Source organism: Lichenostomus cassidix, chromosome 5 (genome assembly GCF_008360975.1).
Source record: "Lichenostomus cassidix isolate B80296 chromosome 5, HeHo_3.0, whole genome shotgun sequence".
In the NCBI taxonomy this organism is placed as follows: domain Eukaryota; kingdom Metazoa; phylum Chordata; class Aves; order Passeriformes; family Meliphagidae; genus Lichenostomus; species Lichenostomus cassidix.
This window is the reverse complement of record NC_139486.1, coordinates 33,575,798-33,589,358: the sequence shown is the minus strand read 5'-3', so window position 1 is coordinate 33,589,358 and position 13,561 is coordinate 33,575,798. Positions and strand designations below refer to the sequence as shown.

The 13,561-nt window shown below is 49.2% G+C and overlaps 1 protein-coding gene across 2 annotated transcripts in view; it reads right to left on the bottom strand.

The window, feature by feature from the left end:
- GALNT16 (polypeptide N-acetylgalactosaminyltransferase 16) overlaps nucleotides 1–13,336 on the bottom strand; it is a 72,623-nt gene extending 59,287 nt beyond the window's left edge. For both annotated transcript variants that reach the window (XM_085062158.1, XM_085062159.1), the window contains exon 1: nucleotides 13,001–13,336. In XM_085062158.1, the coding sequence (XP_084918284.1) occupies nucleotides 13,001–13,204 (204 nt within the window). In that variant the 5' untranslated portion in view covers nucleotides 13,205–13,336. The remainder of the gene's footprint in view (nucleotides 1–13,000) is intronic.
- Between the last annotated feature and the right edge of the window lie 225 nt (nucleotides 13,337–13,561).

Sequence of the window (13,561 nt, the reverse complement as noted above, 5' to 3'; positions counted from 1 at the left end):
CATCAGCCCCAAGGAGCCCTGCTGGTCACTACCGCAGTCAGTTAAGGAGTGTTTCAAATACTGAAACACTCAGTATTTGACAACTGACTGTTTCAGTATTTGGGTTGAGGTGGGAGAAACTGAAGTCCAGCTTCCAGAGTTCAGCAAACACCCTGAGATTTAGTTCAGTATAGCCTGGCAAGGCAGTTTTTCGTGGTAAGTCATGTTGCTACATGGTAACAGGTTTAATAATTAACATTTACACATCACTTAGAAGCTTTTCCTAACCTGTCTCCCATCCCAGCAGCTTATTCTCAAATGCTGCTTCTTCCCCCAAAATGAACACACAGAAAGAAATGCACATCAAAACCGGAGCTGGCATTTGAAGTAACTGAGGTAATTGGGGGAAACAGATTTCCCAAGACCTCCCCTCCAGCCATAAGCCAAATTTGTTCCCCCTATGGCGTCCCAGCCCACTCAGGTCACATACAATATGTGCCAAAGTGGTTTTAGGTGCCAACCCTTCACTGGTGATAGAAATTACAAGGGGTGGGGAGGTGGTCCAAACACATTACCAATGCAAAATATAATAAGGTATGGCCAGCTACAATAGGAGCTACCACAGGACAGAGTTTTAATTGTCTATGGGATAGTAACTGGAATCCAGTAGCAAATTCATTGAACATGTGTTGGTACACAATTAATAGCCAAGCTATCTTGGCTTCACTGGTATTTTCATCAGAGTTAATAATCAGAGATTAGCAGTTCTGAAAAATGCTTTGTTTCCTTTCAGCAGAGCTCAAGGGTTAATCTCAGCTCTGTATCAGGGAAATGAGGGAAAGAATGCATTCTATCCCCTACTCTTTATCTCACTCATCTACAGAGGTTATAAACTCCAGGAGAGAAGCTGTCTTTTCTGTTCACATTTGCGCAAAAGAGCCCGCAGTCTGGATACCCAAGGAGATCAGCAGATAAGCAGGAAGCACCCAGCAGCACAGGCCTTGTGTGAGGTCTTGGATAGGAGCAAGACAAATTCGAGATCTCACAAAACTCTTACATGCAAACTGCTTGAAAAAGGATGGCAAGGCAACTGTTAACTCCAAGCAGATTTGTGGCAGCCCCCAATGGTTTATTATTCAGCTAGTCTCCCTATCTCACTCTCCCTTCCACCAAGGGCCCCCAAACAAGTCCCTCACATGCAGGAAGAACCTGCTACAGAAACACACCACCAACAGTGAGCTATGCACTTCCCTGGCACGCAGAGTTACAGCAGGGGCAGGGGAAAGGAGCTTTCACAGAGAACAGCTTCTCTCCATGTCTCTCCTTTTGCACCTGAACCTTCAGCACACTGCCAAGCCTCACCCAGCTCCTGCCAAGCAGTCCCAGGTAAGGCTGGAGTCACCCGCATCGTGACCCAGCGCAAATCTGATCTCTGCGTCGCACAGCTGCTGAGCCCACCCCAGACTATGCACCATTTGACTCTCAAATGGCTCCCAGCTGACAGCCACTGATCAAAATACATGTAAATTTACCCCTGTCAGATATGGGACAGTGATATGGGAATTTACTTTGGAAAGAAAAATATTGAACAGAAAACTTAAAGCAAATTCTGACCTCTGTGGAAATACTTTCCATTCAAATTCAACCCACCTACTCAAGACCAGAAAGATATAACTTGCCTCTAATGATTCAAAATAACCTTCTGGCAATGTGCTTCATGGCTGTCCTTGCCACAGAGAACGGTGAAGACCACACTTAAAGCTCCATGCAGGGCTTTATAGCAGTGGGAGGTGTATTTCCAGCAGAATCATAAAAGCACTAACAGAAAGTTGGAAAGGAAAATTGATGATGTATTGTTTACTTAGTCTTTATGAATCAGTCACAAGACTTAGTTACGCAATTTCCTGGATATTTAATAAATACCATGTATGGCATTATTTCCTAATTTCTCAGTTTCACTGTAGTATGAACTAAGGAATCCAAATGGTCACCCTGTGTTTCTGCTTTCTAACACTTCTAAGTATTCTTGCATGGTGAACAGCACCATCCAGCTACACCCTCCTCTCCTGTCCCCCCCGAAAAACAAGTCAAGATATTTCATTTAAAGTTTAGATTTTGGATTCTGCTGAAGAAACTGTGCAGAACCATGTACTAGGTTTTCTGAACATGCAGCCCACTGGCAGAAGCAAGTTCCTTTTGTGCACTGGTGAGCTGGGGAGCCCTAAAAGCTCCTGTGGCACGGGAGGCACAGAAGAGTAAGAAGGGAATCCCTTCACACATCCAGTTCCCATCACCACTCTCCCCTCCTGCAGCTGCTGGTCCTGCCCAAAGGAGTGCTACAAGTCCCTGCTGCTGCCCCCAGGCAATCTGTGGACACAGACTAATGCTGGTGTGTCAAGCAGCTGCCACAGCTCAGGAGGTCATGCAGCATCCTGTGCAGACCCTGCAATAATGCAGGGTAGGGAGCACTTGCAGTGGTGTTAATACCTGTTTATTCATTCTTGACCATTCTTTATGATGTCTCTTAGGAGATACTGGGCAAAAGCAGACGAAAAATACAGAGCATTCCAATCCCCTTTAAGCTCAATGCGACAATTTTAATCCTCTAACTAAAAGGAAAGAGGGTGAAAAATGAGATGGACTGTGACAGGTTGGAAGGACTAAATCCCCATTAACTAGGGCACCAAGATTTAAAGGGCTCAGCTTTGCACACATCAAATGTCTCTCATAAGGTCCTCACAGAACACTGTCCCCTCCAATTCCTCAGTGCAAGTGAGAGCTGGTGAGACCCACTGCCCCAAGGATGCTGGCAGTGGGCAAGAGAACACTACTGCCACGGCATTGCCATCCATGACTGATGTATCCAAACCCAAGGGGGAGGCAGAAGCACTCAGGTAGCCCTTTTGAGTCACATATACAAGTGATAGCAAAGGTACCAACCACACAGGGCAGTACTGCACAATTAACAGCTCAACAGCAGCAGGGAGAAGAATGTAGCCATAACCTGTATTTCATTACATTAGCCCTGCCACACACAATGATTTGTATCACCCCACTATGTTTCCTTTCAATTCCAGCACATCCTTTCCGAAAGTGAGGCTTTGGGCCCAAGAAAACTAATGAGTAAGTAATTTACAATTAATAATTTTGAATACTGCTGTAAGAAGAGTAATGCAGGCAGATCAGCAGATTTTTCCTATTACCCAATGTGACTCAATCTGCATCCTGTGCTGTAAGGACAGTGTTTGCCTTCACTGTTAACCACCTCCTCATAGCTCGCCTAACATGTAGCACGAGACATGTCTGTTCAAGGACCTGACCTGACCAAGCAGTCCAACTGCTCACTTAAAATCCTTTTCCACACTGCCAAAGGCAGCTTTTGAAAGGTACTTGGGCAGCCTCTCCAAAGCCAGACCTCAGCTGACTGCATCTCATCATTGCCTGGTCTGACAGATTCACAGCTAGTCCTGAAGGAACACTGATTTCCCAGCCCTTCCCAAAAAATTTTTGGGGCTGCCCAGACAGTGTGATCCAGTTTTCCCAGCACAGACTGGAAATGCCCCAAAATGTCCCACAGGGCCACTCAGCTAGCAGGCATGGCACAGCAGTCTGGCATTCCAAGGCACAGCACAACCAGACTCAGACTACCCAAACACAGGCAGGACACAAACAGAAGCCAAGTTCATTCAAGATTTGCTCCAACAGAATTTTTGGAAGAGTTACCTCACTGCAGAACATCCATCCTTCTGCTGCCAACCCAAGCTCAGTATAAACACCACCCTGCACCCAAGCAATGAGCGAAACATAACTGTGCTCACCCCAGCCTGCCCCTGACAGAGCAGCCAGCTCTGCAAGTGTAGCACCAGCAGGGATGTGGCAACTCAGCATCCCTAGGCCAGAGACAGGGTTATGCCCCTATCTGTTTGTCAGTGCTCCTGCCAACACCCTCAGAGGTCACTGTGAGAAGCTGTTCCCTATCTTTAGGCATAAAACAGGTAGTTCAGCCAAACTGAGACATTTCAAAAGGTTGGGAGACACGTACAGCCTACTCCATCAGCAGCCTGGTAGCTGGTAATTCCTGCCACACAGCCACATCTGAAAAAATCTCACTGAAAGGTATAAAAAAAAGAAAAAAACCCCACCAAAAATTACATGCATATTACAGCGCCTGGGAAATACAGCATGACCACATGCACCAGGACTTTGCAATGAGTGCTTGCAACATTCACAGTTTTTAACTCAAATACTTTACTATTAATTTTTACCATTTCACAGACTACCAGAAACTACATAGGAAGCATGCAATTGTTTCAACTTCATTGTGTGGATGTGATGGCTCCCATTTGCACTGCCACTGTGTTCAGATTCCTGTACTCAGAGACTAGCTGACCTTACCCAAGGAGCTGCACTGCTTTTTGCAGCTCTTATACGCTCTTCCTTATATATTATAAGGATATTATATTATCCTTTTTACTGCATACTTGGTACTAAAAGGCACAAAGTTACAGCATGGCGTTTCTGGGCATGACACTCTCTGGCACCAAATACTTTGTTCAGGGCACTCAGCATGCAAGTAGATGGAAAGCATCATTTTTCCAATTTTGTGCTGCAGAAAGGTTTTTTCAGAGAACCTCTGAAGACACTTTCATCAGTTAGAAGCACTTTTCCAGCCAAGCCCTAGCTGTTTCAGGGCCGTTATCCAAAACAATAAAGGCAAGAAAAATAGTCTTTTTTTTCCTCACAGGCCCACAAAATGTCTGATGCAGATTTGAGCACAGGTGCTTTCTCTCTCTGCTACTGTTAAAAAAAGCCTCCTCAAAAGGATCACATTACAGGTTACAAGACAAAAAAAAATTTTAAGTGGGAGAATTGAAAACACGAGGTTAAAGCAGATAACTTTCTGCAGCTTTAGCCGAGTATCATCAGTGACCATGCTGTAACAGTCAGAAGTTAGAGCACTACCCCAGTCCAGCCATGGCAGCCTTGAAGCCTGAACTGCAAAGTCAACCCCACAGCTCCATCATGGCAGGATGACCAACCAAGCATCATCTGACCAGCCAAAACAGCTTCCCTGCCCAGGGGCAGCCCCATGTGACGGCTTCATTCACATCCTGGGGACGGCACAGGGACACCAACAGTGCTGCAAGACCTGCAGCAGCACTGCAGAGGGAGCTGAGGCAGGTCTCTGCAGGAATGATGTCCCTGAAGGAGCTGAAAGAAAGTAGCTCCAAAGGGAGCACGCAGCTGCTTATCAAAAACCCAGTCTCTACCAACATCAAGAAATTACCCATATGCTCAAGGCACATCACAACATGGGTAATTTCTCTGCAGAGATGGTGCCCAAGAGACTACTGTATTTTTTTTTAAGTTTGTTCTTGATTTTGTTTTAGATGTACTGCAATATATCTCACTGTCTCCACAGCCCCAAGCACAGCTGGGGCATGGATATCTGAAGCGGACAGTCCACCTCCAGTCCTTTATCACTTTTATTAGCTGCAAGAATATCTGCTTGTAAAGACACGGCAAAAGACAGCAGCAGGTAAGACACAGCCTTTTCTAACAAATCCTGGTTTTCAGTGCACAGAGCAGCCCACACGGTGCCTTTAACAACTTCCTCTTGCAGCAGATCAGCCCTGATGTGCTACAGTACTACTAATCCCATTCCTGGTTCAGAAGTATACAGAGGGAGAGCTCGACCAACTGTTTTGCTAAGGTTATCACTCTCATCTCCAGCGCTCAACAGAACTTGCCAGCTAAACTGCCCAAAAGCCCTGTGAAATGATAAAATCTTCATTTTAGACTTTGGGAAAACTGAGGCACGTGAAGAGCCTGTAAGGAGGATGAGTTCAGCTCAGTCAATAAGCCAGCCCAACTCCCAGTCCATGAGTCTCATTGTGGTTCAATCTTTACCTTAATACAATAGTATGGGATGTGTTGTGGATCACAGTGTCTGCACTAGGCACCAGACAGACAGAACAGCAGTGACAGCTGACAGGACAGCCCCAAAGCACCTATAAGCCTACTGCAGGAGCTGGCAGATAGGGCTGGAGAGGCACATGAGAGCGGCAAACAAAAACAGGAAAGAGAAGCCAATGTCCTGGGACTGTCACTGAAGTGATGTAAAACAGAAACAACTAGCTGGCATTCTGTGGGGAGAAAAGGAAAAGCAAGTGATCCCACCTTGCCAGGCCCTGCCCTGGGGCTCCCCCTGCAGAAGGGAGACAATGCACAAGTGAGCCAGAGGCCCCGCACTCTGGCCCCACATGCTCCATCCCCAACACATTTGCCTCTGTTTGCTTCATTGCCTTTGTGCTCTCCACATTTTTCTAACAGGAATAATTAAGTCAGTTTTCAGTGCTCCAAAATGGGCAGTCCCAGTTCAGTGCCACTGAAACAAAACAACATCTTCTCCCCTTGCCTTTTAAGTGACACTGCCTTGGGATGAAGTGTCTGGACCAAGTTTCACCATGGCAAGAAGCAACCTGAGATGTCTACCAAAGCTTTCTGTTTCCAGCAACACTGCTAAATTTATAGCTTCTAAATCTTAAGACAGTTTTGTATATGCAAAGACAGATCTAACTGAGAAAGCAGCTGCATACTAAAGAATGCTTCAGCTCACTAAAACTTGCAACTGCTTCACCCACTGATTTAATGAAAAGGCTCTAATAAAATAAATCATCTTCAGGAGCACTGCACTGGCACTCCCCTCACTTCCACACACTGTCCTAGGCTGCCCAGACCACCACACTCCCCAGCTACCTTGCTGCAGCTACAGCATACTTTGATTAACAATTAAGGCCAGTGTTGCCAGCTGGATTTTATTACTATTGTGAACCATTTCTTTTATTTTTCTTTTATTTTTAATGCACCACAAGGGCCACTGGGACAAATTAAATATAAAATCATTTTCTGGTATTTAGGCAAACAGCAGTCATTCCCACATTTTTAAAACATAAGCACTGTAAATAAAATATTAAACCATCAAGCTGTCACTGAATCTTCCTCCTGCAGTAATACCCTTACAGAAAAGTTACTAAGTCATCCTTTCCCAGGGAGCTGGCACAGTCCTCATGTGCCATAAGAGAGATGCCACAGAGATCCAAATATATCAGTGCTGCAAGGGTCTGGCCACAGCAGGAATGGCTGTCACAAAGCTCCAAGCATTAAGGGCTGTGTCCCCCACCCTGATACAAACTGGGAAGAGCAGAGGCCATATAGGTGCTGGGAAGAGCCAGGCAGGTGCTGGGTTTTGGCACTGAAATGGGCCAGGCTGAACAGCACAGACAAACCCAGCAATTGGCAGGGACACCTTCACCTGCAAAAGCATTGGCACTGCAACCTCTAGCTTCTTTTCCATCTCATTTCCAACACCCCAGATATCTGCAGAGCCACAGGGAGTGGAGCTGCTTTGCAGGTTGGTAGGATGGAGAGGTGGAGTCTCATCCACTTTTCCTTTAACTTGAAAGGAAATTGTTTTAAGACCAGAGCATTGTGAGCTGTTGAACATGGCAATTTCACTGGCTTGCTCACCATACCTTCCTGGCCTCGAGCTCCTGCTGCTGCAGCCAAGGTGGTCTGGCTTGCAGGCAGCATCCCAGCCCTGGGGAGACCACAGAGCCTCCTGTGCTCTGTCTACATGTGTGCAAACCCAAATACAGACACTCAGCATAAGAGCAGAAAGAAACCTACAGAGTCATGTGCCCGAGCCTTGCCCCAAAATGCAGGACTCTCAAGAGGGAGCAACCTGCTATGAGTAAAGTGGTAAGGAAGCTACTGAAATGAGCTGTGGCATCTCATTAAAAATTAGGCCTTTTCTCTCCAAGGCACAGCAGGTCATGAAATTGAGCCTGACAATATGCCAGTGCAAGGAATTAGTGCTGTTCCCCCTCTTGCTGTGTTTGTTGGGTTTTTTTCACTTGTTTAGGATCCACCTCAGTTTCCAGAGTTACATGGCCTAGGCTACAAGACCTGCCTCCAGGCAGACACACATGCAGGAGCCTCATGGGACACAGGTCCCTGAAAAATGGTATCATTTAGCAAACCATGAAAGTTGCAGCTTATCCCAGTTGTGAGGAAAACAGCATCCTCTGAGAGCAGCACACAGAGGAAAAGTGATGAGGGGATGAGAGTGAAATCATTCATGAATGCACAGTGAACATCAGCCAGCACCTGCTCTGTGGGATTCAGATACCCAGAAGCCAAAGGCAACACAAAACAAAAACAGCAGAGAGTGCTGTTAACTTGGTATTTCAAGGTCTGAAGAGCATGCATCATGGTGGTCTTACTTGGTGGCAAGTACATGCATGGTTAAATGTGCCAGCTCAGTAACTCAGAGAAGCAGGTAAAGCCCAGCCACCGCCTATTTTCTGGCTAAACAAGATGTGGGATTTAAACAATTGACATCTTTCCTCGCCAACTTGTTCTTTGCCTACACACACCACCTGTTCTGAGCAAAGCATCCCAGTGGAGTCTCCTGCTTGCTGTCTCACCACAAGCAGGTGACACTCAGTTCAGTGATGTTTGCAGGGCATTTATAAACCCTTTGCTACAAGGAAAAAGGATGCCTTGATCTCATCTCCCCAGTGCTCATTTTACACGGCTGAGCACAGAGGTAGGGAGCAGCCAGGAGGGCTGAGCCCAGGCAACCTGAGCCAGCATTACAATACAGGGCCTCTCCACTGCCAGACTGGCTCCAGCAGGGTCACAGATCAACTACACAGGTCACAAAAGCTGGCAGAACAAAGACGAGGGACAACATACCTGCTCCAAAGAGCAACTGACAAAGGTAAGAGGCATCATACCTGCTCCAAAGAGCAATCAGGCATCAGCCTAACACAATTCAGAGCATTTAAATAATGATACTCTTCTGTCTCCAACTTCCAGGCATGTTGCTGCTTTCCTGCCATCCCAGAGAAGCCAGCAAGCTGGAGAGCCCTGTGGGCAGCCTCACATCCCGCTTTTAACTAGGGAATAGGAGCAAATACTCCCACCCTCAGCTCACAGTCAGCCAACAGAAAAATTTTCCTTTCAAAGCTGCCTACCAACCATCCCTCTCACTAAAACAAGCTCTGCCCACACTGCAGCAACGGCCTTGCTCTCTTCAGTGGGACACAAGTACACTGGGCTAGCTTCCCATGCTGCAATCTTTAGACAAGGAAGAACAGAGCCCTGGGCCCTGCTCATCAGTGCCATACTAAAAAAGACAAGCAGCACATGGTGAACAATTACCACCTGTACATAGTGCAGGAATGATGCCAAAACCCTTCCAAAGACACACGGCACAGCTTCTGGCCTTTGGAAATTTCCTGGAGACAGGAGACAACCTTTTGCCTGGGAGGGACAGAAGAGAGTCCAGGGAAGAAGTCCATCTTCCAAAAACACACAGACCAACCATCTGAGGTCCCAGGGCTCCTTCTAATTGATATGAAACTGTGCTGTGCTCCAGAGAAAAAATTTATTTCTACGAGTGTGGTACTCACTTCTGTTTCTACGCTCTGTGGCAAGTGGAAGCAAGCAGGGGCTCGGTGTGCCACCAAGTGAACCCTGCCATTCACCAATTTCTGAATTTTCATTTCAAGCACCTGTACAGCCTGTTTGTGAAGAGCCTATTGCAGAGAGGCCACATGTCAAGATTTCTATATATAAAGCAGATATCTGTAGGATCACTATTAATGCACAAGCTGTTTCTGGGACACTGATCTCTGACAGCTCCATGCCCCAGCTTAAATATTCAAAGATTTCCCTGGCTGACTCCAGGAATCAGACATCCAGATTTTAAGTTCAAAGTTGTGCTAAAAAATATGAGGTCAACAAATAAAAAAGTTTCAAGCTGAGACTTGCAATTGACTATAGTGTTTACCTGAGGTGACTTGTAGTCTTCACATTAAGAGACAATAAAGAAGATAAACACAAGCCCAGAAAGCACTTCAGTTTTTAAACCCGTGCAGTACACTTTCACTTGCCCAGGATTTGAAATGTCATACCATAAATGCAAGAGCAGAACTCTTGGACTCGCTCATCCAAAAGAAAGATTTTTTTCTTTTTCCCAGACAGAAAAGCAGCCAATTTTAGAAAACTGAAAAAATATTTTTCCAGAGACCCGTAAGTCACATGAGTCACCCTTACTTGCAGATCAGCCCAAACCTGAACTCCAATACCATCACTCATGCAGAGCAGAGGAAAACCAGAAGCTGGATCAGAATGGGCAGCTTGTCTCAGTAGCTCTGCAGAAAGCCAAGGATAGGGAAGGAGAAGCACAGGCACGCCTCCCCTTATACATGACTGCCATGATACATTAAGTCAAATAATCTAACTTCAAGGGGGAATGAACTCAGGGCTGAGGGCCCTGCACTGCCAAAGGACAGCTGCTTCTCTAGATCTGTTATTTCTCCAGCGGGGCAATAGAACTGGCACATGTTCCCCCCGGGCTGGGAGAGGGTGGTGGGCTGTGCCACAGCCCACATGCTGTGCAGCCAGGGATGAAGCTGGGTGCATGCTGAGGACTGTCCACACAGCTACTGCCCCAGCCTCACCAACCCTCAGGCTCACACACGCAGCTCAGCCCACGAGACAAACTGCTCAGACCCTGCTAGATGCCACCCCCTGGGGGACAGTGCTGTTCCCAGACCTACACCAACCTTGCCGCCCTGTGCCATCCACAGTCACTTCCCTGCTTCTGGCCCAGCAGTGCGGGCAAAGACCATGGACAGGACAGCTCGTTGTGCACGTCACTGCTAAGCTTGTTAGGCTCTCCAAAGCCATGGCACTGCACAGTTACAGGAGTACATAGTGCATTTTACCACCCTGACTCTTACGACAGCCCACCAAACCCTCGGGAAACCTGCATGCATGAGGGATAGCCCAAACACCACAAACCCTTCCTTGTTTCCCTTCTCTATGTGAATAGATCATGGCAGGTCAGGATGTCGTATTTCCACCATGCCCCACTGCCAGGTGCATCAGGAGAGGGTCCTCCTTCATCTCAGCTGCTACTGAGAGCCCTGCTGGGAGGGCTGGCACATCCTGAGACCCCAGTTATAGGACAGGAGACATAAAAGGTGTTTATTTTCCCTTGCTACGGGATTTCAGGCATGGAGCAGAGCTGAGATGCTTTACACCGTTTTGAGAGCAGGACCAGATTTGGAGTGGCTGTTGCACGGCACTATATCTTGTAAGAAGAGGCTTTGTGGTTAGCCATGAGCACATACTGCCTCCCCCCAAACAGCGGCAATATAACAACATGCGGCACTGCCACAGCATCCTCCTCATGAGGATTTTAAGGTGCTTGGCAGACGATATGGATTCATGTAACCTCACAAGCCCTCTGAGAGGGAGTAAAGTAAATGCTATAAAAAACCAGAAGGGATAAGCGGGGGAACAGAGAAATAAAACTGCCAGAGCAGCATGTTCAAGCTCACACAAGAAATCAGAGGCTCCGGGGCAGCTTCCTCTGCCACTAAGGTGGAATCAAAAAAGCAGGAGTGCTCCAAATCCTCCGTTTGTTCAACTCAGCCTGGCCAGCCTGAGAGCGTTTCCCAGTGCACCCAAATGGCTACAGCAATAACAGCATTTGCACAGAGCTCCTGGCCTCACCATACTCATTTCCACAGTCCTGGTCCACAGAGGGTTGCAGAGCAGAGCAGCCTCAACTGCCTGCAGCCCAATAGCACGCAGCAAATGACATAAGAGTTCTGCCCAACAGCCTCAGCTTTGACTTTTGAATTTCAGCAGCTGCAAGCAACGGCCAAGGGGCTCAGCTGAAGGGTTTCCACCCTGATGCCTGAGGGCTGGGGCTGCTCTGACAGCACTTTCCAAACATTCACAAGGCTTCCCAAACACCTCCCATCCCCACTTCACAGGTGAAGAAAAGTGAGACACAGGCCAAAAAATCCCAGTACCAGCCAAGGAGGGAAGGAGTCAGCCCTGGCCTCTGGCCCCTGCTCCGACTCTGACCAGGCTGCTGCTTTTATTCACTTCCATGTGTGCGTAACCAGCTGACAAATGGATTCACAGCCAGAGTGACACACAGTGCAGTTCCCGAACTGCTTCAGCTGGATCGCTCCTGGGAATGGTATTGCTGGGCCACTTCCTGCTCCAAGGGCTGATTTATTTTTTATTAAGCTATTGCCTAGAGTTGGGAGAGCTTTACTGATGCTATTATACAGGCTGAAGGGAGGACAAATCACCCCCACGGACAGAGCAGAAAGGTCCTCATCATCCTTATGTCAGGGACTCAATTTTATCCTCCTACAGAGCCCACAGATACCCAGGGAGGACAGTGTGGGGCTTTCAATAAAACTGAAGTAGCACATCAGGGCACTGCTATTATCCCTTGGGTTAGGAAGGAGCCCTGAGGGTTCCCTCCATCTCCCTGCCCAAACCCTAGCCTTAGCCCGACTCACACACTGCTGTCTCTGGCTTAAAAGAGACAAAAGTCGCGAGTGGCGCCCAGGTCCCCCATCTGGCAGCCAAGCGCAGGGGGCCGAGGCAGAGGTTGGTACCAGCTGTACAGCCCCCACTGCAAGTGCCACTCGCATCCCCCGGCCCGATGCTCAGAGCCCAGCTGGCTGGAGGAAGGGCTTGTGAGAGGTCATGGCTCCCAACTGGTACTGACGGGAAAGCACTGCGATCACATACATGAGTGCATGTGTACATATCTGTGTATGTGCGCCTCCTGAGCGCGAACCAACGACCTTCCAGCTGTTTCACCCGCCTTTTTCCCCTGCCAAGGGCAGCCGCTCTCAGCCGGAGCAGCAGAGCCCGGGCTGAGAGCGGCGGAGACAACTCGCAAACACTTTACCCGCGGCATTACTCAATTCCCCCGAGAGTGCCCACCGTGCTCCCCGATTGTACCGGCTGCCATGGTGACAAGCACGAATGCTAAAATAAACAGAAAGCAGCCCGAAGGCAAAGCGCAACCCTCCGCCGGCGCACCCCGCGCCCGCCGTAACGCCGCGGCTCCCTCCCCGAGCATCCTCCCCGCCGCGGCAGGACGGGATGCCGGCGGCCGCCGCTCACTCACGATGAGGGGGATGGTCCTCTCCTCCCGGCGCAGCTCCAGCCTGCCGGCCGCCCTCTGCCCGCTCCGGGCGCCGCCGCTACCGCCTCCGGCGGACCTGCCGGCAGCTGCCGAGCGGGGCTTGTTGTCCTGCCATAAGTAGTAGAAAGTGCCCAAGATCCAGGCGACGGTCAGGATGGCGATAGCATTGGCCCTGATCCTCCTCATGCCGAGCGCCCCGGGGGAGCCTGGGAGCGCTGCCTCGACGGGTAGGGGCGGCTGCGGGAAGAAGGAGAGGAGAGGAGGAGGCGGCGGTGGCGCGGCTCCCCCGCCCCGCACCGCTCCGGCCCCAGCCCCGGCCCCGCACCGCCCAGCCGCCGCCGCCGGGTCCTAACGCCTCGCCCGCTCCGCCGCAGGGGGCGGAGGGCTCCGCGCCTCCTCCCGCTCCTCCTCCTCCCGGCCTGGCCGGCGCGGGGAGCTGGGCCGGCTGCCGACGGCGATGCGCTCGGCTGCAGCGGGGACGGGGCGGCAGGGTACCCGTGGCGGGGAGCGGGTGACACGGGCTCAGCCCCAGGGGACAGCTGC